This window comes from Oncorhynchus kisutch, linkage group LG14 (genome assembly GCF_002021735.2).
Source record: "Oncorhynchus kisutch isolate 150728-3 linkage group LG14, Okis_V2, whole genome shotgun sequence".
NCBI lineage: Eukaryota > Metazoa > Chordata > Actinopteri > Salmoniformes > Salmonidae > Oncorhynchus > Oncorhynchus kisutch.
Window position 1 is genome coordinate 52,119,547 of NC_034187.2, and position 27,862 is coordinate 52,147,408.

A 27,862-nucleotide genomic window follows, 5' to 3' on the forward strand; every position below is an offset into this window, starting at 1 on the left:
GGTGATTAATGGCACTGCCAAGGTGGGGAGAAGGTCCAGGAATGTTGATATAATTGTGGATGCAGCGGAGCGGTTCCTGGGACTGAAATATTTCTCGGTGGAGGAGTTACATGGAGCCTGAGAAGGGAGATTTGAAAGAAGGAAGAAGTGGGAGTTTTGTTTTTGTTAATATACAATTTTTATTTGGGTGGATAAAGTTAGTGTCCCTATATCGTATGGATTTAAAAAAAATCTTGTTTTGGTTTTCAACCCGTCCAGTTGGAGGCGACAATGCAACTTTTGGCGTCGTAAGTCCGCCATAAAACCCACAGAAGAAGAAGAAGAAACAGAAGTCTTGAATCTGACGTTTTGTTTCCAGACGAACATATTCAGCTGTTACTCAACCAAGGAAACGTGTGTTTATATTTTCCAAGATATTTGATTTTATTGGTTATGAATCCGTGTGTACTAGTAAACCGATACTGACGAAAATTTACAGAACATACGTAATGCAATTGCGTCCATTTGAGTGATATTTGTGTGTGATTTTTCAGGAAGTAATTTTTAGTACATTCTTGGGCTAGCGAACTAGTCACAATGACGATCAAACGACAAAAGAAAGCCAAGAAAAACATCAATTTCTACAAACATAACTTCAGTTTTAGAGAGCCCTTTCAAATTCTCATCGACGGGACGTTTTGCCAAGCGGCTCTGAAGAATAAGATTCAAATCAAAGAGCAGATGCCGAAATACCTCATGGGGGAGGTGCAACTTTGTACTACAAAGTGAGTGGGGTTTGGTGTTGTAGTAAATGTCACACTGTCGTGAGTTTTACCCAATGACAGTTTTTTTTGTAACCTTATGTCCTACAGTTGTGCATTGAAGGAACTCGAATCACTGAAAGACCTCTATGGTGCCAAACTCATCCTGCAGCGGTATCAGGTTAGGAACTGCAAGCATTTCAAGAACCCCATCTCTGCGTCAGAGTGTCTGCTCTCCATGCTGGAAGGGAGCAATCCACACCACTACTTTGTTGCCACACAGGTAAGTGTTATGTCATACCTTTACTTACCTGGGTCAATCAATGGTCCTGTTTCCCTGCTCAGACCTTGCATGCATCAACCGATGGTTGCATGCCACATCATTGACTGCCAAATAGCTGTAACATGGGGTCATGTTCCTCTGCTTAGACATTGCTGATGCATGCCAGATCTTACAACACCTGGATTGGTATCAGCTCCCGAGTGGCGCAGTGGTCTAAGGCACTGCATCTCAGTGCGAGAGGCGTCACTACAGTTCCTGGTTCGATTCCAGATCACATCCAGCCGTGATTGGGAGTTCCATAGGGCGGCACACAATTGGCCCAGCTTCGTCCGGGTTTGGCCAGGGTAGACCGTCATTTGTAAATAAGAAATTTGTTCTTAACTGACTTGCCTAGTTGACATATATGATATGGTTACTTTATTTATAGCAATATGGTGCCCTTGATGACGTGCTACGCAACCAGTTTGATGCATGCAACGTCTGAGCAGGGGAACACGACCATGTGGTTAGCTGATAGGTATTTTACCTATCTAGGCATTGTAGGTTTTGGCATGTGTCAGCAACGCTTGTCACCTCAGGATCAACAACCAATAGTGCCGCCAACCTAACTGCATGCATCCAGTCTATACCACATTTTTTGATTCACCTCTTCATGTCGGATGTTTAATTTCTAGGACCAAGAGCTGACCGCAGGCCTGAAGAAGATCCCGGGCGTGCCTCTTATGTATATCATCGTCAACACCATAGTGTTGGACAAGCCCAGCCAATGCTCAGTTAGCCATGTGGAGGCTGTGGCTCTGGGAGAGATGGTCACCCCAGTCCAGCAGCAGAGCATCAACAGCCTGAAGGAGGTGCAGGGGATCGGGCAGGATGGAGAGCGCCGGGGCAAGAAGCGTAAGAGGAAAATCTCCAATCCCAACCCGCTCAGCTGCCTAAAGAAGAAGAAAAAACAGCCACCGACGCAGCCTCTTAAGACTGAGAAGAAGAAACGGAACCGTCAAAGGAAACGCAGCAAGCCAGAGGGAGGCGAGGGTCCATCCCTCAAACCGCTCCCAAACCCTTAGTGTGGTGGGAAGAAGGCTCCCAAAAGTTGAAATTTGAACAGCTGAATATAAATGTATAACTCTTTTTAGATAAATTACTGTTTATATCTTTACTAAACACATTTGCCAGATCAAAGGCATCTCATTGGAATTCAAGAGATCCAACTTCAAATGTCTGGAGAACATATTTTGAAGAAGCACACAATGAATTCAGTCTTTGTATTGCGTTCATGACGTCATGTTTCTAAAAATGTATCCTCAAACAGTTCACAATCTAGTTTTTGACCATCAGAAGGTATTGATATTCTAAGTCATTATTATAGTAAGTCCATAGCCATTATACCCAGTTTGCTGGCTCAATGAACCAGCTATGAAAAGGATTGTCATTGACATGAACTGTTACCAGTATTAATTTTATTAGAAAACTTACATCAGTTGCTGGGGCTCAGGACTACAAGCATGGCATCAAACATCTGAGTTAGAACACATTTGAGCAACAATATCTACAAGACATTTTGGGTTTTATACAAAAAGGAAAATGGAAGTTTACTGGCACATAGTTTAAAAGGGGATGCACTGAAACATTACATCATATACAATTTCAGAGGGAGTCTGTGGATATCAAAACAATGCATTCATTGTAAAGGATGGTCAGAAAACTATAAATCTACTTGTCCTCTGCAGCTATGAACCATGATAAGACGAGCAATAGCGTATTCAAGAATGACTCGCAACGAGTCTAAACACCTATGCAAGTTTCCATCAAAACTGTTTTAATTAATGAATACCAAATTAAAGTTTTCTATATACCAGAGATTTCTTGACATTCAGCTGCATCAAAGTTGAATTAAATGTTTCCTGACACCCACTGGGCTGAGTTGTCTTAATTTAGAGTGTGATGAAAATGACAATAGCTTCAAAATATGTGAAAGATGCAGCGTTTAAGTCTAATTCTGACCAAACCATTAACATCTGCATTAGATAGTTGATACGAGTATTTTCATTGTCACAGTATGTGACTTGAAACAAAGGTAATTATTCAAGAAATACAATTTCAGGAGCAATTAATTGGAATAAAGTATATTTCAAAATGGAGCATGCAATAAAGAGTAGTTATTTTTAAAATCTACATGATCCTCAAATCACAACAACGGAGACATTTTAAATGTCAAATATAAAGTACAGTCAAGAGACACAAGCACTAGTAAACAGAATTTAAAAACGAACCCATTGGAATGCTTGAAACTACTAAGCTACCGTTGGTCTTCAAGATAAGATTGCTGGTTTGTTTCAGAAACTTGCCCAGTACTACACGCTTCTTTTAGCTAAAGGGTATAAAACATGAGAACTTGTTTTTTTTATGGGAGGGAAATGGAACCTCTGAATGCAACACATGATTGGATTATCGCTCACATTCTATCAAAACATAAAGAGCTTTCATTGGATAACAAAAGCCAAAGACAGGAGGCATACAATAATCCCACCAATCATGACATTCAGTGACTTCATCCCCCCCGCCAACCGCCACTTGACCTTTCAATTTAAAAAAAAAAAAAAACCTCTAGACAAAAAAAGCACATACTGAACAAAAATGTTGGTCCCATGTTTCACGATCTGAAAGAGTTCCCATACATTTTCCATACGCTCAAAAAAACAATTTCTCCAATTTTGGGCACAAATTTGTTTACATCGCTGTTGGTGAGCATTTCTACCTGGCAGGCATGGCATATCAAGAAACTGATTAAACAGCATGATCATTACACATGTCCACTGTGCTGGGGACAATAAAAGCCCACTAAAATGTGCAGTTTTGTCACATAACACAATGTCTCAAGTTTTGAGGGAGCGTGCAATTGGCATGTTGACTGCAGGAATCTCCACCAAAGCTGTTGCCAGAGAATTCAATACACATTTTTCTACCATAAGTCATTTTATGCACATCGTAATTTTAGAGAATTTGGCAGTACTTCCAACCGGCCTCACAACCACAGACCAGGTGGAGCCACACAGGCCCAGGCTTCTTCACCTGCGGGGGGGGGGGGGGGTGCTGAGAAGTATTTCTGTCTATAATAAAGCCCTTTTGTGGGGAAAAACTAATTGGCTGGACGTGGCTCCCCAGTGGGTAGGCCTATGCCCTCTCAGGCCCACCCGTGGCTGCGCCCCTGCCCAGTCGTGTGAAATCCATAGATTTGAAAATGTTGCCGGTTGTATTTATATTTTTGTTCAGCGTAGGTAAAAAAATAAAACAAATGTATATGCACAGTGTTAGAGAACTAAATAACATTCTATACAAAACAACAGTTTTAGAGTAAAAGCAGCCAGTGTCAAGTCTAGATTAGGTGGAAGCGGGCTCCAGGGGTGGCGATGATGTCGCTGTAGTGCTCTGTCTGGTTGAGCTCCACCGCCTGCTGCTTCTTTAGAACCAGGAAGCTGTAGAACTTGGCGGCAGCCTGCTTCTTGTTGTTGTTCCTGCACAGATCCAGCAGGCTAATTTGCTGGGCCCCCGTCTTGGCCATCACCCTCTGTTGAAGGGAGGGAGAGAACAGGTGCGTCACGGTTAAAGACCCGGTTCTGGTTAGAAATGTTGGGGTTGTTCACTTGGTGAGTCACAGCAATTAGTACAGTTCTTAGTGCTCTTGTAGAAGCTCTCCTATGACATACCTGTAGGCCGTGGAGCATCTGCTGGGTTCTCTTGTTCCACCTCCTCTCCTCTCGGGCCTGTTCTCCGGCCTGACCTTCCTCATCCTTTCATGGAACACACATAACATTAACTCATAAACTCATTAACTCATAAACATAAATAATACACTTTGGCTAATGTACAAGCAATGCAAGACCGTAAGAGACATGCTTCTGCGTACTTCTAGGCCTACAGTGCCTTCAGAAAGTATTAATACACCATTACTTATTCCACATTTTTTGTTACAACCCGAATTCAAAATGTATTAAAATAGATTTCTCACCCATCTACACACAATTTTATTGAAAATTAAATACACTAAAATCGTAAATGTTGGGCGATTAGGCCTGGCTCACTGAGTTCCAATTTATCCCAAAGGTGTTCGATGGGGTTGAGGTCAGGGCCAGTCAAGTTCTTCCACACCGATCGACAAACCATGTATGTACCTCGCTTTGTGCATGGGGGCATTGTCGCACTGAAACAGGAAAGGGCTTTTGCTGGAACTAAGGTGCCTTATTCCTCCTCCACCAAACTTTACAGTTGGCACTATGCATTTCACGCAGGTAGCGTTCTCTTGGCAATTGCCAAACGCAGATTCATCATCGGACTGCCAGATGGTGAAGCGTGATTCATCACTCCAGCGAATGTGTTTCCACTGCTCCAGAGTCCAATGGCGGCAAGCTTTACACCACTCCAGCCAACGCTTGGCATTGTGCACAGTGATCTTAGGCTTGTGTGCGGCTGCTCGGCCATGGAAACCCATTTCACGATGCTCCCGATGAACAGTTATTGTGCTGATGTTGCTTCCCAAGGCAGTTTGGAAGTCGGTAGTGAGTGTTGCAACCAAGGACAGAATTTCCTATGCGCTATGCACTTCAGCACTTAGCGGTCCCGTTCTGTGAGCTTGTGTGGCCAACCACTTGGTAGCTGAGCTGTTGTTGTTCATAGACGTTTCCACTTCACAATAACAACTTACAGTTGACCGGGGCAGCTCTAACAGGGCAGAAATTTAACAAATTGACTTGTTGGAAAGGTGGCATCCTATGACAGTGTCACATTGAAAGTCACTCAGCTCTTCGGTACGGGCCATTCTACTGCCAATGTTCCCTATGGAGATTGTATGGCTGTGTGCTCGATTTTATATACCTGTCAGCAATGGCTGAAATAGCCAAATCCACTAATTTGAAGGGGTGTCCACATACTTTTAAATATACACTACCGGTGAAAAGTTTGGGGTCACTTAGAAATGTCCTTGTTTTTGAAAGAAAATAAAAACAATTTTCCATTAAATTAACATCAAATTGATCAGGAATACAGTGTAGACATTGTTAATGTTGTAAATGACAGATTTGTTTTATTGAATATCTACACAGGTATACAGAGGCCCATTATCAGCAACCACTCCTGTGTTCCATTGGTACGTTGTATTAGCTAATCAAAGTTTATAATTTTATTGATATTTTTTTACCCTTTTTTCTCCCCAATTTTGTGGTCTCCAATTGGTAGTTAGTCTTGTCTCATCGCTGAAACTCCCGTACGGACTCGGGAGAGGCAAAGGTTGAGAACCGTGCGTCCCCCCCGAAACACAACCCAACCAAGCCGCACTGCTTCTTGACACAATGCCCACTTAAGACGGAAGCCAGCCGAACCAATGTGTCAGAGGAAACACCGTACACCTGGCGACCGTGTCAGGGTGCATTGCGCCCGGCCCTCCCCTAACCCGGACAACGCTGGGCCAATTGTGCACCGCCCCATGGTTCTCCCGGGCACGGTCGGCTGCCACAGAGCCTGGACTCGAATCTCTAGTGGCACAGCTAGCACTGCGATGCAGTGTCTTAGACCACTGTTCCACTCAGGAGGCCCAAGTTTATAATTTTAAAAGGCTAATTGATCATTACAAAACCCTTTTGCAATTATGTTAGTGCAGCTGAAAACTGTTGTCCTGATTAAAGAAGCAATAAAAATTGCCTTCTTTAGACGAGTTGAGTATCTGGAACAGCATTTGTGGGTTCGATTACAGGCTCAAAATGGCCAGAAACAAATAACTTTTTTCTGAAACTCGTCAGTCTATTCTTGTTCTGAGAAATGAAGGCTATTCCATGCGAGAAATTGCCAAGAAACTGAAGATCTCGCACAACACCGTAACTACTCCCTTCACAGAACTGCGCAAACTGGCCCTAACCAGACTAGAAAGAGGAGTGGTGTCTAGTTTGAGAAACAGACACCTCACAAGTCCTCAACTGGCAGCTTCATTAAATAGTACCCGCAAAACAACAGTCTCAACGTCAACAGTGAAGAGGCGACTCCGGGATGCTGGCCTTCTAGGCAGAGTTGCAAAGAAAAACCCAGATCTCAGACTGGCCAATAAAAAGAAAAGATTTAGACGGGCAAAAGAACACAGACACTGAACAGAGGAAGATTGGAAAAAAGTATTATGGACGACGAATCTTAAGTTTGAGGTGTTCAGATCACAAAGAAGAACATTCTTGAGACAGAAAAAATGAAAAGATGCTGGAGGAGTGCTTGACGCCATCTGTCAAGCATGATGGCGGCAATGTGATGGTCTGGGGTGCTTTGGTGGTGGTAAAGTGGGAGATTTGTACAGGGTAAAAGGCATATTGAAGAAGGAAGGCCATCCCTCCATTTTGCAACGCCATGCCATACCCTGTGGACGGCGCTTAAATTGGAGCCAATTTCCTCCTACAACAGGACAATGACCCAAAGCACAGCTCTAAACTATTCAATAACTATTTGGGGAAAAAGCAGTCAGCTAGTATTCTGTATATTATAGAGTGGCCAACAGTCACCGGATCTCAACCCTACTGAGCTGTTGTGGGAGCAGCTTGACCGTACGGTACGTAAGAAGTGCCCATCAAGCCAATCTAATTTGTGGGAGGTGCTTCAGGAAGCATGGGGTGAAATCTCTTCAGATCACCTCAACAAATTGACAACTAGAATGCCAAAGGTCTGCAAGGCTGTAATGGCTGCAAATGGAGGATTATTTGACGAAAGCAAAGTTTGAAAGACACAATTATTATTTCAATTAAAAATCATTATTTATAACCTTGTCAACATCTTGACTATATTTCCTATTCATTTTGCAACTCATTTCATGTATGTTTTCATGGAAAACAAGGACATTTCTAAGTGACCCCAAACTTTGAACGGTAGTGTATAAGTCTCAAAGAGCACTCCACACCTGGATTTTGCAACATTTGCAAATAATTATTTTCAAAATTCTTCAAGCTCTGTCAAATTGGTAGTTGATCATTGCTAGACAACCATTTTCAGGTTTTGCCATAGATTTTCAAGCAGATTTAAGTCAAAACTGTAACTCGGCCACTGTCTTCTTGGTAAGCAACTCCAGTGTAGATTTAGCTTTGTGTTTTGGGTTATTGTCCTGCTGAAAGGTGAGTGTCTGGTGGAAAGCAGACAACCAGGTTTTCCTCTAGGATTTTGCCTGTGCTTAGCTCCATTCCGTTTATTTTTTATCCTGAAAAACTCCCCAGTCCTTAACAATTACAAGAATACCCATAACATGATGCAGCCACCACTATGCTTGAAAATATGGAGTGTGGCACTCAATAATGTGTTGCATTGGATTTGCCGCAAACAACACTTTGTATTCAGCACAAAAAGTGAATTGCTTTGCCACATGTTTTGCAGTATTACTTTAGTACCTTGTTGCAAACAGGATGCACGTTTTGGAATCTTTTTTATTCTATACAGAATTCCTTCTTTTGACTGTCAATTAGGTTAGTATTGTGGAGTAACTACAATTCTGTTGATCGTCTGGCACTGCAGGATTTGAGTCCCTGGCGGCGTAGTGTGTTACTGATGGTAGGCTTTGTTACTTTGGTCCCAGCTCTCTGCAGGTCATTCACTAGGTCCCCCAGTGTGGTTATTGCTCACCATTTTTGTGATCATTTTGACCCCACGGGGTGAGATCTTGCGTGGAGCCCCAGATCGAGGGAGATTATCAGTGGTCTTGTATGTCTTCTATTTCCTAATAATTGCTCCCACAGTTGATTTCTTCAAACCAAGCTGCTTACCTATTGCAGATTCAGTCTTCCCAGCCTGGTGCAGGTCTACAATTTTGTTTCTGGTGTCCTTTGACAGCTCTATGGTCTTGGCCATAGTGGAGTTTGGAGTGTGACTGTTTGAGGTTGTGGACAGGTGTCTCTTATACTGATAACAAGTTCAAACATGTGCCATTAATACAGGTAACGAGTGGAGGACAGAGGAGCATCTTAAAGAAGAAGTTACAGGTCTGTGAGAGCCAGAAATCTTGCTTGTTTGTAGGTGACCAAATACTTATTTTCCACCATAATTTGCAAATAAATTCATTAAAAATCCTACAATGTGATTTTTCTGGATTTTTTTCTCTCATTTTGTCTGTCCTAGTTGAAGTGTACCTACGATGAAAATTACAGGCCTCTCTCATCTTTTTAAGTGGGAGAACTTGAACAATTGGTGGCTGACTAAATACTTTTTTGCCCCACTGTATATATTCTTAATTTCATTCCTTTAGATTAGTGTGTATTGTTGTGAGATTGTTAGATATTACTTGATAGATATTACTGCACTGTTGTAGCTAGAAACACAAGCATTTCGCTACACCCACAATAACATCTGCTAAACATGTGTATGTGACAAATCAAATGTGATTTAATTTGAATAGGTGCCCTTCTTTGCGAGCCATTGGAAAACCTCCCCGAGTCTTTGTGGTTGAGGGACCTTACAGATCATTTTATGTGTGTGGTACAGAGATAAGGCAGTCGTTTAAAAATCATGATAAACACTATTATTGCACACAGAATGAGTCAACATGCAACATATGTGACTTGTTTAGCAAATTTTTACTCCTGAACTTATTTAGGCTTGCCATAACAAAGGGATTAAATACTAATTGACTCAAGACATTACAGCTTTTACTTTAAGTAATTTGTAAAATAAATAGAAAACATAATTCCACTTTGACATTATGGGGTATTGTGTGTAGGCCAGTGATAATATTTGTAACAAATGTTTATCTACTGGCTTCCTAAGTTGCGTAGCGGTCTAAGGCACTGCATCGCCAGCTTTACTTGGCTCATCGCGCTCTAGTGCCTCCTTGTGGCGGGCCAGGCGCCTGCAGGCTGACTTCAGTCGTCAGTTGAGCGATGTTTCCTTCGACACATTGGTGCAGCTGGCTTCCGGGTTGAGCGGGTAGGTGTTAAGAAGCGCAATTTGGCGGGTCATGTTTCTGGAGGAAGCATGACTCAATCGTCACCTCTCCCAAGCCCATTGGGGAGTTGCAGCGATAAGACAAGATCGTAATTGGATATCAAAAAATTGGGGAGAAAAGGGGGGTAAAATACAAAACAATTATAATATCTATTTTAAATTCAGGCTGTAACACAACAAAATGTGGAAAACGTCAAGGGGTGTGAATACTTTCTGAAATCTCTGTACATATTTAGCTTCCTTTTGCAAGCTAAGACAGAATAGATCAGTGGTCACCCGCCATGGTCCAAGAGAGCCACGGTCCAAGAGAGCCACATTGTCTTTAGGATACATCTTTATCTCTATCTCACCTCCTCGTCTGAGTCGTCCTCTCCTTCCTTCTTGTCCTTTTTCTCCCCTATCAGGTCCAGCTCGGGGAACTGGCTGAAGTTGGTGCTGTCCTCAGGGGGCAGCTCCACCGTTATGTCCAATTGCTGGGACACACCTGAATGGTTGGCAGCCTGTTCCAGAGTACCCATCTGGATAGAGAGAGAATAAGAACGTTTGAGTGGTTGAGTAGGGGGTTGAGTATGGGCAAAAGGTAGAAGCAGGTCAAACTTCTACTATCAAAAAGCACTAATGAGATCTTCCAGTGGATACAATATCAAACCCCAACAAGCCTTATATGCTTGACAAACTGCCTTTGAAAGTTTCCCTAGCCATAGTTAAACAGGGCTTGAGCGAAAAGAGGAGGAAAGAGGCACTCACGGGCAAGGCTGGCTCTGTGTCCTGGGCCTTGCGTTTCTGGCCGTGCATGGAGGAGGGTGGGGGCATGACTGACTCGTCCAGGGTGGTCCTGCTGCCCTCCATGGCCGATGCCTGCAGTACACTGGGCTCCTCCAGGATGGTCTGGTCTGGAGCGCATACAATTACACACAGACAGAACATTAAACTACAGTAATCAAAGAAAGGTATTGAGTACAAGTACATGAGTGTTATGGATGAGGATCAGATGAAGTGCTTATGTCAGATTGGGAGTCTGTCTGTTCCACTGGAGTTGAAGAAATTCCAATAGTACTACTTTGAGTGTCTACTACTTTAAATGTATCTACTTTGAATACCAGCCTATGTCTTAATGTGACCATGCCGAGAGTTGGCCCTCTAGCCTATAATGGCATCTACTATAGAGGAATGCACTGTTGACATTCGGTAGTGAGTTAACTGAGTGGAGTATCTCACCGATGATGTCCCTCTGCATGACCTCCTCTCTGGGCACCTCAGGGTTCTCCAGGTCCTTCAAGAACTCATCCAGGCTGTCTGCCTCACCTCCCTTCCGCCTCTTCCTCATCTCATCTGGAACCAGGGGGGTCAGGGTGCGGGTGAACATCTACAGAAAGAGAAAGAGAGGGGGAGAAAGAGAGAGAGGATAGAGTCAGTGTTAGGCTAGGTAGAAACAACAATGCACAAAACCCCTAAAAATAGTGGCTACATTAGGTCCTCACAAACTGATTGTTGAGAATAGAAATATATAGAAAAGCTCTAATGAAAGAGATTTAGGAATTAACATAAACACATCTGGGGGGGGAAACAGAAAAGCCATTGCCAGGTGCTGGATTGAACACAATAACAGTACACAGCCCTTGTTTGTCTAACTACCAGACCAGTTGCTGGGTTACCTTGAGAAGCCTGCTGTTCCAGAGGGGCTGTGCTGGCAGAGAGAAGAGCTTCTCCACGCCTCCCGTCTCTTTCCACATCATCAGCTTCTTGGTGGGTGGCGCAAGGTCCAGCGTGGTGACGATGTCAGAGTAGTCGCTGAGCTGGGCACGGATGGTCTTGCTATCCAGCTCCTTCAGGTTGTCCACAATCAGCTTCCTCTTCCTCTTGGCTTTGGTTTCCTTCACTGTGAGGAGTAAAGAGAAAATAACTTGTAAGTGAATAGTGACATTTGGTGGCAGCAGTGGGATCCAGGGTGGTAGGGGTGCCTTGAAGAACAAGCAAGTGTTGAAGATCTTTTGTGTGCTACTAAACTCCAAGACGAGAGCAGTGGTGCTCCTAAGTGAATACGTTATGGCATAGATCTATGTGATGTAGTACATACATAACATAACTATCAGAATTTTAGAGATTGTGGGCTGCTGACCTGTGATGTCGATGGGCTCCAGGGCGAAAGCCTCCTCCTCGTTGTGTACCAGCGTGGTCTGCTCTGTCTGGTCCTGCATGGCGGGCAGGGGCTCTGCTGGGCCTGAGTCTGGGCTGTCTGGACCTCCCGCTATACACACAACATTTAGAAAAATATTAAAACATACAATAACTAATACAAAAGAGTTCGCTTAGACCATGTTGGTCGAAACATTGTTATGGGAACAGCATATGGTAAGTGTTGCAACTTACGTGAGAGGGCATCAAAGTCATCTTCGACATCGTGTTCCTGCAGCCTCAGCACACTCTCTGTGATGGCGGGAGGGTCATCGAAAATGCCACCCCCATCCTTGTTACTTAGGAGCTTGTCAACTAGAAACAGGCATGAAAGTGGCAATGCTCAGCAGGAATTAAAGCTGTAATATGTAACTTTTTGGGCAAACTGACCAAATTCACATAGAAATTTGAGTTATAGATCTGTGATTCATTGAAAACAAGTCTTTAAAAGTATATATGTTCTAGGTGTGCTATTTCTATGCTTCCTATTTTTAAATTTCATTTTTCGATTGAATCTGTATTGCTGAAGTTATTGCATGATTGAAATTTAAACGTAATTTTCGATTGAGCTGACATGTAGCATTTAAGGCGTCCGCATGCTTCCCATCTGAAATAGTCCGGAAGAGTTGGTACATATATTCTGACTACATATTGTAACGTTTTTGTTTGTACTGGTCTTCGGCAAGTTTTTTGGGGGGCTGTTCGTGCACACACAAAAATGTCTTGAGGCAAGTCGGTAGCCGAAGTCTACAACTCTTCATCGGTCACTGGTCAACAGCAATTCAACGGCTCAGACACAAGACCTAAGTGGCAGGTTCTACAGACAATCACGGACTACAAAAAGAAAATCAGCCACATCACAGACATCTTGCTTCCAGACAAACTAAACACCTTCTTTGCCCGCTTTGAGGACCACACAGTGCCACCAAGAACTGTGGGCTCTCCTTCTCCGTGGCCGACATGAGTAAGACATTTAAACGTGTTAACCCTCGCAAGGCTGCCGGCCCAGACAGCATCCTTAGCCACGTCCTCAGAGCATGCGCAGACCAGCTGGTTGGTGTGTTTATGGACATATTTAATCTCTCCCTATCCCAGTCTGCTGTCCCCACATGCTTCAAGATGGCCACCATTGTTCCTGTACCGAAGAAGGCAAAGGTAACGGTACTAAATGACTATCGCCCCTGTCATCATGAAGTGCTTTGAGAGACTAGTCAAGGATCATATCACCTACACCCTAGACCCACTTCAATTTGTATACCGCCCCAATAGGTCCACAGGCGATGCGATCGCCATCACACTGCCCTATCCCATCTGGACAAGGGGAATAGCTATGTAAGAATGCTGTTCATTGACTACAGCTCAGCATTCAACACCATAGTACCCTCCAAGCTCATCATTAACTTTGAGGCCCTGGGTCTCAAACCCGCCCTGTGTGATTGGGCCCTGGACATCCTGACGGGCAGCCCCTAGGTGGTGAAGGTAGGAAACAACATCTCCACTTTGCTGATCCTCAACACTGGGGCCCCACAAGGGTGCATGCTCAGCCCCCTCCTGTACTCCCTGTTCATCCATGACTGCGTGGCCATGCACGCCTCCAACTTGCTCAAGGTTGCAGACAACATAACATTTAGTAGGCTTGATCACCAACAACGACGAGACAGCGTACAGGAAGGAGGTGAGGGCCCTGGGAGTGTGGTGTCAGGATAACAACCTCTCACTCAACGTCAACAAAACAAAGGAGATGATAGTGGACTTCAGGAAACAGCAAAGGGAGCACTCCCCTATCCACATCGAAGGGACAGCAGTGGAGAAGGTGTAAAGTTAAGTTCCTCGGCGTACACATCACGGACAAACTGAAATGGTCCACCCACACAGACAGTGTGGTGAAGAAGGCGCAACAGCACCGCCTCAACCTCAGGAGGCTGAAGAAATTAGTCTTGTCACCTAAAACCCTCACAAACTTTTACAGATGCACAATTGAGCATCCTGTCGGGTTGTATCACCGCCTGGTATGGCAACTACACCACCCACAACCGCAAGGCTCTCCAGAGGGTGGTGCGGTCTGCACAACGCATCACCGGGGGCAAACTACCTGCCCGCCAGGACACCTACAGCACCCAATGTCACAGGAAGTCTAAAAAGATCATCATGGACAACAACCACCCGAGCCACTGCCTGTTCACCCCGCTACATCCAGAAGGCGAGGTCAGTACAGGTGCATCAAAGCTGGGACTGAGAGACAGCTTCTATCTCAAGGCCATCAGACTGTTAAACAGCCATCACCAGCACAGAGAGGCTGCTGCCTACATACAGACTTGAAATCATTGGCCACTAACAAAGGGAATAGTAGTCATTTTATTAATGATGTTTACATGTCTTGCATTACTCATCCCTTATGTATATACTGTATTTTATACCATCTATTGCATCTAGCCTATGCCGCTCGGATGTTATTCCATCCTTTTACTTAGATTTGTGTGTTATTAGGTAGTTGTTGTGGAATTGTTAGATTACTTGTTAGATATTGCTGCACTGTCAGAACTAGAAGCACAAGCATTTCGCGACACTCGCAATAACATCTGCTAACCATGTGTATATGACCAGTAAAATTTGATTTGAACAGATGGGACTCTTCAATGAAGTGTTTGTTGTAATTCAACGAGCGACTAATCATTTTCATGCACCATTTTTCACTTGAGAAATACTGCATCTTAGTTAGATGTGAAATTGTGCGACTAAGATCCTCTGCAAAAAAGTATAAATTAATGACAGATTTCTTGAGTTATCTTAGATTAGATCTGGCTACGGCGTCTCAAGATGAACGAACAGTACTATTGGCACTAAGGTCTATTAAGGGAGTCAAGCACACTCGTTTGGTTCGTCTAGCTGAGTTCAGCTAGGCGCCAGTCGAACTGAATCATACAGAAGGCTCTACCATGAATGCAGTCTCCGACGACACAGGAACATTGTCTTTAAATTTCTATGGCGCTGTATGTAGCGCAGCTCTTCAGCACTACAGATTGAATCAAGCCACAGGGTTTTTACACCAGATACAACCATTATGTAAACAATCAATTGGCCACATTAGTCATGGAGGAGGCAAGGGCTATGTCCCATTTACATCTCCTTCCTCCCACACCTGTGCACACTTCAGGAGGAAGGAGATATTATTGAAACGCACCCAAGGAGACAAGGAAAGAAAGAATTTGGTCATAGCCCCAAACCAGGTTATCCTTCCTTCCTTCTTACCCAGCATGCCTCCTTCGCTGTCAGCCATGGGGATCTCTCCGAAGTCATCTTTGTACTGGTCGTCATACTCCAGGTGGTTGGACGTGTCTGTGATCTGGGCCTCAGAGGTCTCTGGGTCTAGGAGCAGGTTGGAGGCTGATGCACCGTGGATGATGTCCACCTCGAAGGCACTCTCTTCCCGCATCATCTCCCGGTCATCCATCCCAAAGTCAGCTGGAGGGGAGAAAACACTGAATATGTTAGAATGAGTTTTCGGAATATGTATGTACAGCAGTAATGAGTGGCGGGCTTTGTCACACTGGGAAGGGAGGAGCTTGGAATAGGATGGAATAGGCTGGAGTATGGGTGCATTTCAATAATCTGCCTGGATATGAAACTATGGTGAAAACATGGTCGACCACTACCAAGCATTTGCTATCACCTATCCATATCAGAGCAGATGAGGTGAAGGAGATGAAAAAGGAAGCAACTACAGACTATTGAGATGCAGTCATGGTTTAGTTTGAGGAGTGAGATGGTAAAAGGATTGGACTGGGAGGCCTGGCTACATACCGAAGTCAATCTCCTGCAGCAGGTTCAGGTTGCCCACCTCCTCCCTCATGGTGATCTCTTCCACTCGACTCTGGTTCAATGTGAACTGCTTGGTTACGTCGATGTCACTGCAAATACAACATAAATCACTACCACTGAGCAAAGAAACACCTAGTGCGCTGGGTACAAGCAAACCGTTACCAGTAAGAGCATACAGAACTCCTGCAGGAGACTGAAAAGTTTTGGCATGGGTCCTCAGATCCTCAAAAAGTTCTACAGCTGCACCATCGAAATCATCCTGACTGGTTGCATCACCGCCTGGTTTGGCAAGTCCTCTATATCCGACCGCAAGGTGCTACAGAGGGTAGCGTGTACAGCCCAGTACAACACTGGGGCCAAGCTTCCTGCCATCCAGGGACCTCTATACCAGGTGGTGTCAGAGGAAGGCCCTACAAATTGGCATACTGTTCTTTCTGCTACCACACCGGACTATTTGTATTGACCCCCCTTTTTTTTTACGCTGCTGCTACTCTGTTTATTATGTATGCATAGTCACTTTACCCCTACCTACATGTACATATGACCTCAATTACCTTGACTAACCTGTACCCCCACACATTGACTCAGTACCGGTATCCCCTGTATATAGCCTTGTTATTGTGTTACCTTTTTAACTTTAGTTTATTTCACAAATATTTTATCACTCTGCACTGTTCGCTAAGGGCTTGTAAGTACGCATTTCACGGTAAGGTCTACTACAGCTTTTGTATTCGGCTCATGTGACAAATCAAATTTGATGCGAACATATACATCAATGGAGACACAGCACTCATCAGAGCTTCATGGCAAATCTCAAAAAACATATATCAACTTGTTGGGCTCTGATGACATGCAGGACTCACTCTAGGTCTGGTAGTGGCTGGTCGAAGTCGTGGAACTCTTCTGGCATGGTGATGGCGTTGTAGGCAGCTTCTCTGTTCTCCTCTGGCAGATCCACCACACCTGAGAGGACAGGGATGGAGGCAGGGGTCAGGCCAGCTCAAACCCACATAGTACCCAGCCATAACATCTACCAACAATGTTAGTACTGTCTAGCAGCCCAGTGTGCCACTCACAAGTTTCATATTGGGACTCTTTTCAGGAGACCCAATTTCAGTTCATTCAACAATATATGCCAACTAACAGTAAAATTAAGATTTAAAGTAGATGGCTGTTGAGACAAACTGTAACTCAGAGTATTGAATGTAAATCGACAAAGAAGATGTTGGACCGCCTAGCCAATATATTACCTGGTCTGAAGGCCATCTTGATCTTGATGAAAGCCTCGTTACAGTCAGCCAACAAGTACTTGGCTTTCCTGTTGTAGATCCTCACCACCCCCAGGAGCAGATGACCTGATGTACGCAGGGCCATTTTCACCTGGATAAATAAATAATAAGAAAGAACGTATTGAATCTAACACGGTTCAGAAATACATTTACCCCTTATGGCAAGATAATTCACTTCAAATCTCTAGTACGCTCATCTACCAAGCCCTGACCCACAGCAAGTGAGTTGAAAATGTACACACTTCTACCGGTTCACGCAACACTAGTCTGTCAAAGTACCTTTAGAGCAGCATTAACCTAGTGGAGACTAGAGAGCGCAGCACATGACAGAAACACATAATAGAAGCGCTGTATGGATAATAGCTTGTTTACCTTGGGGCAGATGATGCTCTCCACACTGCTCTCCAGGTTGCATTCAAACACATGAGCCTTGGTGAGCTTCTTATCCCAGTGGGCCGCTAGCCAGATCTTGGCCAGCGGCCCACGCTTGCTGAGTACAAAGTGGGCGTAAAACATTGACCCAGCACCTTCTCGCCCAAGGGGGAGGAGGGGACGGGGACCGCCGACTTGCAGGGACAAAGGTTAGAGACTTCTGTTAGAAAAAAATTCCAGTCACAAGATGTAATACACTTTGATGGTCATATTGAATAACGAAGGACTTTCAGAAATACATTTTATATTGCCACGCATTAACCGTCACTTTTATACTACACTTCATTACTCAATATCTGTCAAAGTTACATTTGAGTGTGTCATCAGTCCTCGGTGCTGGCAGACCAACGACACTCTCACACTATATTGCATGATGAAAGTGCGTTGTGGATGAATGTTAATAAAATGAATGAACAACAATGATTGAATACTCAGAAATTAAATTAAGTAATTAAATAACTAACTAAAAATTGCGAAATTTTGTGATTTGTTTACCTGGCCGAATAAGTTACGGCTACATCTGTCAAACTAACTAGCTTCAAGTAGCGACTGAGGCCCAATCTGGTCATTGTCCTGATTTTTTGGTACCCTCCATGGAGGTGGAGGATTTGTGTTGGTCTTGATACCGACAGATTTCGTTTTGTAAATTTAACAACATATGATACTTATTAAACACATCGAATATTTATTAACAATGCACAACTAGCTCTGCCATAAAAAAAGTATGAATACAACTAAGTGAGTTAGGAAACCAATCGTTTAGATTGTAAAAAAATTGAAAATAATAACGGGGCCTCGGCGCGAGCCAAACAACAGCCCCGATAGCTATCTTTGGGGGGTTTGCAGGAGACGTAAGCGCCAGTGATACATATTTGTACGTTTTGGTACAATATTGCGTTCCAGATTAATAAACAAATGTGAAGCTAGCTAAATACCCACAGTACAACAGGTAAATAGCTAGTATACTAGGCTAGCTAATGTTACCGAGCAGTGTGTGCGACGTAATCAACAACCCCGTGTCATTTCCAAAACAGAGCGCGTATTCTGATAAGATTTTTGGTTTGTGTATACCATTTTTAAAATTTGATCTAACATGCAAAACATTTGCTTTATTCCAGTAGTTGAACGTATATTTAAAATGTAAATCAACTCACCAATTACGCTCCAATTTTTCGGGGCGGCTGTACTGTAGTTTACTTTTTCCACCCCTCCTCTTCCTCCTCCCACTGAAAACAAACAAGATGGCAGCAACCATTTTTGGTCTCTTGCACTGAGAAGCCCCTGACTGCAGTGTGCAGTTCTGGGCAGGGCTCAATATGGGCGGAGTCAAACGTCGGGGCCGGGTTCAATGTGGGCGGGGTCATTATTCGGGGCCGGGCTCAATGTGGGCGGAGTCAAACGCGTTTAACCAAAACCTTTCCTGGTCTCTTTCAAGGTCACCCAAGTTCTTAATCGAACCTGACCTACATGGATAAAAATATAAACCATGGAAGTAAGTGAGACTGTCATTATGCATAATGTACTTTGTAATATTCATGTTATACCAGTACAGTGGTACATTTTCATATGACCAACTACCGCACTGATGTTAGCATGGGTTAATTAGCGCCCATTTGCAAGTGAGGGAATCTTATTTGGACAAATTTGCCTACTTGAGCAGTAAGCCTAGGTTTGTCGTCATGTAATCAATTTGATTTTCTGTGTTCAATGTATGCCTTGTTGTTTTTGACTGGCTCTAAATGTGTATTGTTGATGCCATTCCCTTAGTTACACATAGCGAGTCTACACAGCCTACACATAGTATATACAATAATGAAATCATTATTATTATTATTATTATTTACGATTATTATTATGGTTGTTATCATACTTATCAAACTTAACAACCTACTCTTTAACTATACATTGCAATGGAAGCACAGTGTGATTTCACTGAGGTATGTATAAATTCTGAAATATTCATCACTAGTGCATATAATGTTTTTGGGATACCCATCCGATTGTGTGATTTTCTTTTTCAAAGGAAAACATGCAGCAAATTAGGCCATGGTGGCACCTAGTTCTGCAGAACTTTCCCATGCCGTAAGTATTGAACATCATAAAAACGTTTCATTTGCATCCTTAAAATCACTTGTTTCACTGTGGCCAGACTGACCTGAATATATTTTCATATTGAATATATGTCATTCAGTCACTAAGGTCTGAAGAAGAGAGGTTGAAAGATCGAAAAAGCGGCAAAAACAAAACGCACTACAGGTAGGAGTCGTATGATGAGTGGTATAGTCTTAAACCAATGTTTAAAGACTTAAACCCCCCCCCCCCTCCAATATATTTCAGGATGATGTAGAAGACGAAACCCCCCGAGAAGTCACAGCATGTCACTTCAGCATCCAGCTCTGCAGGATCAGGTACTGTATAGGGTATTAGCTAAAGTAAGGTGCATTCTTGTATACACATCCCGAGAGGTTCCTTTACATTACTTAATGACCACAATCTGTTTTCTTTCTAGGTGATACTGAAAACAAGATGCACGGTGAGCTGTGAACTGGTTATGTAGTCTACTGTGTGTAATGCTGAAGGCTTGATGCATGGCAAGACATAATAGTTGTGATGACTTGAGTAGTTATAGATATCACTGAAAACCCCTTTTAGTAATAGTGGCTTTTGTTTGCATGGTGGTATTGTGAAAGTAGGTTGTAATTTGACTTGATCAACCAATTAGGCACTACTCTTAATATTAATTCTTCCTTTTTCTTCAAGGAAGCAGATGTTCTTATAAGGGACACCTTAGAGGCAGCAAGGTAGTGGAAACTCCAAACATTTAAAGCCACTGTTTCCCTCCCCAGTGTAATTGGGATGGACAGGGAAGACTCCATTACAACCCTTAAAGGACCTCGGTTGTATGATGACCTGGATGAAGAGGAAAATATTCTCAAGGAACCATTCATGTTACAGAGAGATTGAGATGTTCTATGTGGAGGCAGTTGACAACAAGAACATTACTGTCTTTGCCTCTTGAGGAGCAGGAGTGAAGCCATTTTTGAGGAGTGGTCAAACCTTGTTTTTGTCTGCTGTGTCAATTGTTTCAATTGTTAATTGTGTTAAGTTGTTTAGTAAAGATGATGTTGAAGTCACAGGAGTCTCTGATCTCTGTACTGGATAACTTAATGTACAAAGCACATTCAGCTTGTCAGTATGTCTATATGGTATAGTCTGTCTCCATTCTCATGAGGAAAGTAAATAACATTATAAATAAGGATAGGTAGTAACTGTGTGTGTGTGTATATATATATGTATATATATATATATATATATATATATATGCTCAATGAAATAATATAAGTTATAACATTTATCAACACAATTTTAACAGTACATGACATGCATAACAAGTCTGTTGTTCACTGCAGCAATATCAGTAACTTGTCTCATAGCATGAAGCACAAAGTGTTGCAACACATCTGCTGGTACCACTTTATATAATATTTCTTAAGATCTTCAAAAATGAAATATGTTTTCTATTCAACGTGTGTGTTTGTATTCAGTGTGTAACCGTCAAACCTCAGACAAAAAAATGTAGAGCCTGGCCCGAATTGCACACTGCAGTCAGGGGTACTTGGCTTCCACCTGCAAGTATGGGTAACTGCATATGTGGGTGTGTCATCAGAAGTGGGAGGATCAACAGCGATAGGCGTTACATCAACCATGTGAAACAAGGTTGGGAGAGCTAAGTCACTCTATTCTTAATATTATGAGAATCATACTGTGGCTTTTGAATGTTAACAAAACACAACAAACTGCTAACTAAATATGAAAATAAAAGTAATTTTTAAGTCGGTTATTAGTCTACCAGTTTTTCATTTACCAATAAATCATTATTAGGCCTATAACTCATGATGTTTGTTCGACTACCATTGGATGACGATACAATTGTTTTTTTGTGAATAAGGCTCATTACAATTACTCTTGTATAATTGGGAAGCAAACAGCCTACAGGTTTTTCATTAAGCAACGCAGCTGCACCAATTTTTTTTTATGGGTGGCCGCCCTAAGCGAGACAAAAAATTGCCACCCTCACACAATGAGCCCTGTTTTTATTTTTGTTCAATTAGCCAAGTCAGTTAAGAATACATTCTTATTTACAATGACACCTCCCTGGTCACAAAACCATGTTGGTTATATACCTCACATTTCGTCATAAATGTCCCTCCTCCTCTCAGATACAATGGCAAAATAGTTCACAAGCCTTCTCACATTGTATGCCACCTGTTAAACAATCTACTACAAGCCCAAGGTCTCTCCCCTCCCTGGGTAGGGACAGAATGTCCTGTAAGGAACACAGTATTCCAGCCGGTCTGACGATAGCTCCATTAGTTTCTACCAAGGAACAGAAAGTCCTTGTTCTAATTCTTGACTTAAACTACACACCTTATATTCAGTATTATGATTATAATACGATTCATACAGTAACAGAGTAGTATTCTGTTTAGTTATAATTCTAAGCTAAAGGTATACATAATTTAGGCATTATTCATAAAACAGTACTGTACTATACTGTACTGAAATATACTACTTGACTATACTGTACTGAACTCTACTCTACTTTATTGTTGTGTGCTGTACTCTACTGAGCTGTACTTTGATGTCCAAATTTGTGAAATATAGTTGTCAATGCTAGGTTCAGATGTTGCTCGGTACGGACCAACCACATTTGGTCTTGTTTGGTGGCAGAGCTCATTAAAATAATACCCAAATATGCAAAGGAGGATATTTCATAGTTTTACCTTTGTATACCTATTTAGGATACATCACCATGAAGAGAAGGACATTCATTTCCATACTTATGTATTTCTGTGTACAGATCAGGGACCCATGAAATTCCCTTACCGCAATTACAGTTGAAGTTTGGAAGTTTACAATACTTTTAAACTCAGTTTTTCACAATTCCTGACATTTAATCAGAGTAAAAATTCCCTGTCTTAAGTCAGTTAGGATCACCACTTTATTTTAAGAATGTGAAATGTCATAATAATAGTAGAGAGAATGATTTATTTCAGCTTTTATTTCTTCCATCACATTCCCAGTGCGTCAGAAATGTACATACACTCAATTAGTATTTGGTAGCATTGCCTTTAAATTGTTTAACTTGGGTCAAACGTTCTGGGTAACCTTCCACAAGCTTCCCACAATAAGTTGGGTGAATTTTGGTCCATTCCTCCTGACAGAGCTGATGTAACTGAGTCAGGTTTATAGTCCTCCTTGCTCGCACACAATCTTTCAGTTCTGCCCACAAATTTTCTATAGGATTGAGGTCAGGGCTTTGTGATGGCCACTCCAATACCTTGACTTTGTTGTCCTTAAGCCATTTTCGCCACAACTTTGGAAGTACATTTGGAAGACCCATTTGTGACCAAGCTTTAACTTCCTGACTGATGTCTTGAGATGTTGCTTCAATATATCCACATAATTTTCCATCCACATCATTCTCCATCCTCATGATGCCATCAATTTGATGCTGCCACCCCCGTGCATCTTCGGCTTGCAAGCCTCCCCTTTTTCCTCCAAACATAACGATGGTCATTATGGCCAAACAGTTCTATTTTTGTTTCATCAGACCAGAGGACATTTCTCCAAAAAGTACGCTCTTTGTCCCCATGTTTAGCTGCAAACCGTAGTCTGGCTTTTTTATGGCGGTTTTGGAGCAGTGGCTTCTTCCTTGCTCAACGGCCTTTCAGGTTATGTGGATATAGGACTTGTTTTACTGTGGATATAGGTACTTTTGTATCTGTTTCCTCCAGCATCTTCACAAGGTCCTTTGCTGTTGTTCTGGGATTGATTTGCACTTTTCGCACCAAAGTAGATTCATCTCTAGGACACAGAACACATTTCCTTTCTGAGCGGTATGACGGCTGCATGGTCCCATGGTGTTTATACTTGCATACTATTGTTTGTACAGATGAATGTGGTACCTTGAGGTGTTTGGAAGTTGCTCCCAAGGATGAACCAGACTTGAGGCATACAATTTCTTTCTGAGGTCTGGCTGATTTCTTTTGATTTTTCCATGATGTCAGAGCAAAGAGGCACTGAGTTGGAAGGTAGGCCTTGAAATACATCCACAGGTACACCTCCAATTGACTCAAATGATGTCAATTAGCCTATCAGAAGCTTCTAAAGCCATGACATAATTTTCTGGAATTTTCCAAGCTGTTAAACGCACAGTCAACTTAGTGTATGTAAACCTCTGACCTACTGGAATTGTGATACCGTAAATTATAAGTGAAATAGTCTGTCTGTAAACAATTGTTGGAAAAATGACTTGTGACATGTACAAAGTAGATCCTAACCGACTTGCCAAAACTATAGTTTGTTTACAAGAAATTTGTGGAGTGGTTGAAAAACGAGTTTTAATGACTCCAACCTAAGTGCATGTTAACTTCCGACTTCAACTGTATGTTACACGGTGTACATACACATCACTTACAGTAATTCAGTAACCAAATATATATATATATATTTTAATCCAAGTCAAGGTGCCATGTCATAGGTGACACCCCATTCTTTCTGCAGACATCTTTGAATTTTATTTCAGAGCAGATATTTAACCTGAGGGAGATTTTATCGAAATGTTGTTACCAAATTTTGCATCTGCACAGATCCTCCAGTAATTGGGTTTTTGTCAACTGTAAATTGTTGATAGTAGTCCTTGTGCATCGAATTGTATGGTTTGAGAAACTTTGAAATCAATGTTTCTTGTTCGGCATACATTTTAAGTCAGACATCTGAGTCTCAATTCATCATTGTGGAATTGCCCATATGTTTCAACGGGGACTGTAAACAGCGAGGCACACGTCCAAAAGTGGAAGTCGTGTCACAGGCTCTCTTGCTTTTTCTCTGAAAACCATATGTGTCTGATTTTTGCCGATGGCACTGATGGTGGCTAACCAGTGGAGATGGATGACTCATAACTCATCCAAGAGGAGTGTCAAAAATTGAACTGCACTTGTCAGAGCACATTATAAGTCATGTGCCCATTTATGCAGTGTTCTGTGGAGCATAAGAAGAGGTTGGCAGATTGAGCCTTTAAAGTCAAGAAAGCAAAGTAACGGAATGACCACAATGACAGGGACAAATGGCCCACTAGTTGAATTCACAGAGATTTGAGAGTGGAGGGTTTAATATAGTCACGGAGTAGCTCTGATGGACTTGCATGTTTGTCGTCCGTCAACTGATGTGTGTGCCTCTGTAGGTGTATGTTCCATTCTCTTCCCCACTGCTGAAGTTCTTCGTACATTAGATGTTTACAATTTTTTATTTATTGCTGTACAACATTTACATGGCTATAATCTACCAAGGTAACGTTAGCTAACGAAACCTGTTATACTATCATCACCGAGAGTCCTGTTGGCTGTGACCGACTGTTTATCCCAGTGACAGAAGTGAAGATTTGATCATTTCCCCTGAGACTATGTCAGTTTGTGGGCACACATTGAGCATGGTTACATGCACACAATAATGTGATTATTGTGGATAGTCAGGTTAATATAATAGTTTGTTTAAAACGTTTAAGTTACATGCTTTGCAATAAGAACAATTTCCCTACTAATCCTGTTTACAAGGACAAATCTGAAATCAGGCTACTGATCTACAGGCTACTGTACTTTTGATCAGTGGCGATTTTAGCATGTAAATCTTGGTGGGGAAAAAAAGTAGGACGATGTGAATTGGCTAGCTAGTTAGCGGGGTGCGCGCTAATAGCATTTCAATTGGTGACGTCACTCGCTCTGAGACCTTGAAGTAGTTGTTCCCCTTGCTCTGCAAGGGCCGCAGCTTTTGTGGGACGATGAGTAACGATGCTTCGAGGGTGGCTGTTGTCAATGTGTGCAGTTCCCTGGTTTGAGCCCAGGTAGGGGCGAGGAAAGGGACGGAAGCAAAACTGTTACACCAGCAAAGTCATTACACAACACTAAGCAATACATTAATTGAACTATAACGGTGACAAACAATGCCCACAAACTGTTAGGGCCAACATAAAGCTGTCCCAACAGCAGTCCCAACACTCGCTACATCTGGCTATCAGTGTAGCCTTGTCTGGCAGCGATACAGTTTATTCTGCCTCATTTACTGGCTTTTCAAAAACATAACTGATATGGCAGACTTGCTTAAACAAATGTGGTTTCTACTGACAGTTGAGATGTACAAACTATGGCATAAGGGGACAACGAGCGGATAAGAGGCAATCCGTAATTTCGTTTAAGACATTAATGAACGAGCCAGGACGGATGTAGTCAATATAACTATTTGTTCAGCACTTTTGAAATGTACAGCAACAGAATTCAGAACATGGGCCGTTCTTACAGTGTTCTCCCTGTACACCAAGTCGGAACCGTAGGATAAATAAAGGGGGCGCATATTCAGACAATGAAAGCTCTAACAATATTCGATGATTACGTTTATCAAAAACAGGTTATAGACTACATGTGCAACACTGAGTCAGAACTGTAACGTTTGGCAAAATTAAGAGGGGAAAATAGACCAAATTATTAGGGTGAGGCACATTGGCTACTAACAGCTTACTAGACAATGTTGTATTACTTTCTTAGCTACAGTATACATATCTCCCTGGCATATTACATAATTTATGCAGCAGCATATTAGACATTTTTGGACTCACCTTGTGATTTGCTCACTTGAACAGGAAGGTGGCACGGCGGTCCCATCATGTGCAAAGAGGACAGATTTACAATTCCAAGTTGGATGACCTTTCAAAATGTATTTTCCCAGTCTGTGCTCGTTTATTCCCGACTTCCCAGTTGCCATGCTTCCAGTTAGCCACTGTCACCGATTCCTTCCAAACCACTCTTTGTTGAATTTGCGATTTCCAACTTGTGTAATGTTTATGTCCAATGGCTGATGAGCACCGATACGTTTTATCTATAATCTCTCTTCATTATTTCTCTTTATATGACAAGGATTGAAAAGGATTTGCCAGTAGATTATCAAATTGATTCAGTCAAAATGACTGCTTGCTAAGATTTTGAAAGTAAGTTGTTGACATGTTCAGTCCAATCAAAGCTACTGTACATATAACGTGATTTGACATCATTTTATCTGTGGCCAATGACCTTGAGCCTTCTTGGAAGGGCAATACTAATGTAATTCTATGGCAGGAGCCTAAGGGCTTGAATTTTCGATGTCTACCCTTACTACTTGGCCGTGACGTAGTGTCCCCATGAGTGACAGAACACAGCCAATCACGGCGCAACACTCCTATATTCTGCTGGCTTGCCCCACCACAGAAAGCACTGAGCTAGGCTGAAACACCTGCATTTTGGAGCTGCCTTACTCAAGAAAACAAAAAAAGAGACCATGTTTGTCTGCTGCTTTATTAACTCCACGATATATATATTTGACATTGTTTGCAAACTGGTATGTGACTTATATTAATGCCAAAATAACATGCAAAACAGGCAAGCCCCCCCATATTTTTATTTGAGAATTTTTGCTAAAAATGCGGGGCTCAATGCCCTGAATGACAGGTTGCCACTGCTTTTGATAAATGCAGAAAATTGGCAATCAAAATACGTTCTATCACAGTGATCATGTTATTTTTGCAAATACTTTTTGATTCTGAATTCGGTAGGCTTAATTAATGGTAGGCTTAATTAATGGTAGGCTTCATTAATGGTAGGCTTCATTAATGGTAGGCTTCATTAATGGTAGCTTCATGTGGCTAGTAGGCCTATATGTAGCAAACATAACAGTACCTTCTGACCACTGGGAAATTGTAATTTTCTTATTTAATTTGTTTATATGTTGGCGCAATTACTGTAGTTACCTGTGGTATGGAGCTCAAGTTTAGCCCACCGGAGTATTTCATATCTATTGCTTCTGATATTATGTTGCTCAGAGTGTTGTCTATTTGCAATTATATGTGACATTTGAATCATCCGTTATTGATACTCTTCTTTATATTCCTTGTTAATATGCATAGACTCCCTATTCGCCAGTCTCTACTCAACTATCTGCTTGCGCCTGTTACGCGCAGCTGGTGTGTCTTAAATTGGTCTTCTTAATTTGTTTGTACAGCGTTGGTGAAGGCATAAGGCCAAAATATGTGCTCCATTCCTTTATATATATATAGAACCTTGCACTTTTTGTATTCTTTCGAGCATGGA

At 42.3% G+C, this 27,862-nt stretch overlaps 2 protein-coding genes and 1 long non-coding RNA gene across 4 annotated transcripts; 2 read left to right on the plus strand and 1 right to left on the minus strand.

Annotated features, from left to right (window-relative positions):
* The first annotated feature begins 312 nt into the window (after positions 1–312).
* On the plus strand, positions 313–3,161 carry utp23 (UTP23 small subunit processome component). The gene is made up of 3 exons (XM_020500593.2): positions 313–764; positions 852–1,023; positions 1,698–3,161. Exons 1-3 carry the CDS (start codon positions 577–579, stop codon positions 2,085–2,087), a joined length of 750 nt encoding a protein of 249 aa, XP_020356182.1. The 5' UTR covers positions 313–576; the 3' UTR covers positions 2,088–3,161.
* On the minus strand, positions 2,464–18,979 carry rad21b (RAD21 cohesin complex component b). Of its 2 annotated transcripts, none has more exons than XM_020500590.2 (14): positions 18,842–18,970; positions 17,628–17,821; positions 17,217–17,346; positions 16,830–16,929; positions 15,949–16,055; positions 15,397–15,609; positions 12,343–12,462; positions 12,092–12,220; positions 11,628–11,851; positions 11,191–11,338; positions 10,720–10,865; positions 10,323–10,490; positions 4,728–4,811; positions 2,464–4,588 (listed from the first exon to the last, which is right to left on the minus strand). In XM_020500590.2, the coding sequence occupies exons 2-14, from the start codon at positions 17,769–17,771 to the stop codon at positions 4,397–4,399; spliced, it is 1,905 nt and encodes a 634-aa protein (XP_020356179.1). In that variant the 5' UTR covers positions 17,772–17,821; positions 18,842–18,970; the 3' UTR covers positions 2,464–4,396. The 2 variants fall into 2 exon arrangements, with proteins under 2 accessions (XP_020356179.1, XP_020356180.1); XM_020500591.2 differs by having other exon boundaries at positions 2,484–4,588; positions 17,628–17,847; positions 18,842–18,979.
* Positions 18,442–21,526, plus strand: LOC109903270 (uncharacterized). Its single transcript, XR_002257000.2, has 6 exons — positions 18,442–19,179; positions 19,711–19,769; positions 19,879–19,943; positions 20,025–20,095; positions 20,197–20,220; positions 20,448–21,526. It is a non-coding gene; the product is annotated as an uncharacterized LOC109903270 (long non-coding RNA).
* Positions 21,527–27,862: the final 6,336 nt, after the last annotated feature.

Bases quoted from the DNA above. Each gene is read 5' to 3' on its own strand.
- utp23 (XM_020500593.2), top strand. From the start codon at position 577: ATGACGATCAAACGACAAAAGAAAGCCAAGAAAAACATCAATTTCTAC. The intron at 765-851 runs GTGAGTGGGGTT...TATGTCCTACAG, and splicing joins GTGCAACTTTGTACTACAAA to TTGTGCATTGAAGGAACTCG. The intron at 1,024-1,697 runs GTAAGTGTTATG...TTTAATTTCTAG, and splicing joins ACTACTTTGTTGCCACACAG to GACCAAGAGCTGACCGCAGG.
- rad21b (XM_020500590.2), bottom strand. From the start codon at position 17,771: ATGTTTTACGCCCACTTTGTACTCAGCAAGCGTGGGCCGCTGGCCAAG. The intron at 12,463-15,396 runs GTAAGAAGGAAG...GCCTGTTTCTAG, and splicing joins CAGCGAAGGAGGCATGCTGG to TTGACAAGCTCCTAAGTAAC. The intron at 10,491-10,719 runs GTGAGTGCCTCT...CTCTCTATCCAG, and splicing joins ACACAGAGCCAGCCTTGCCC to ATGGGTACTCTGGAACAGGC.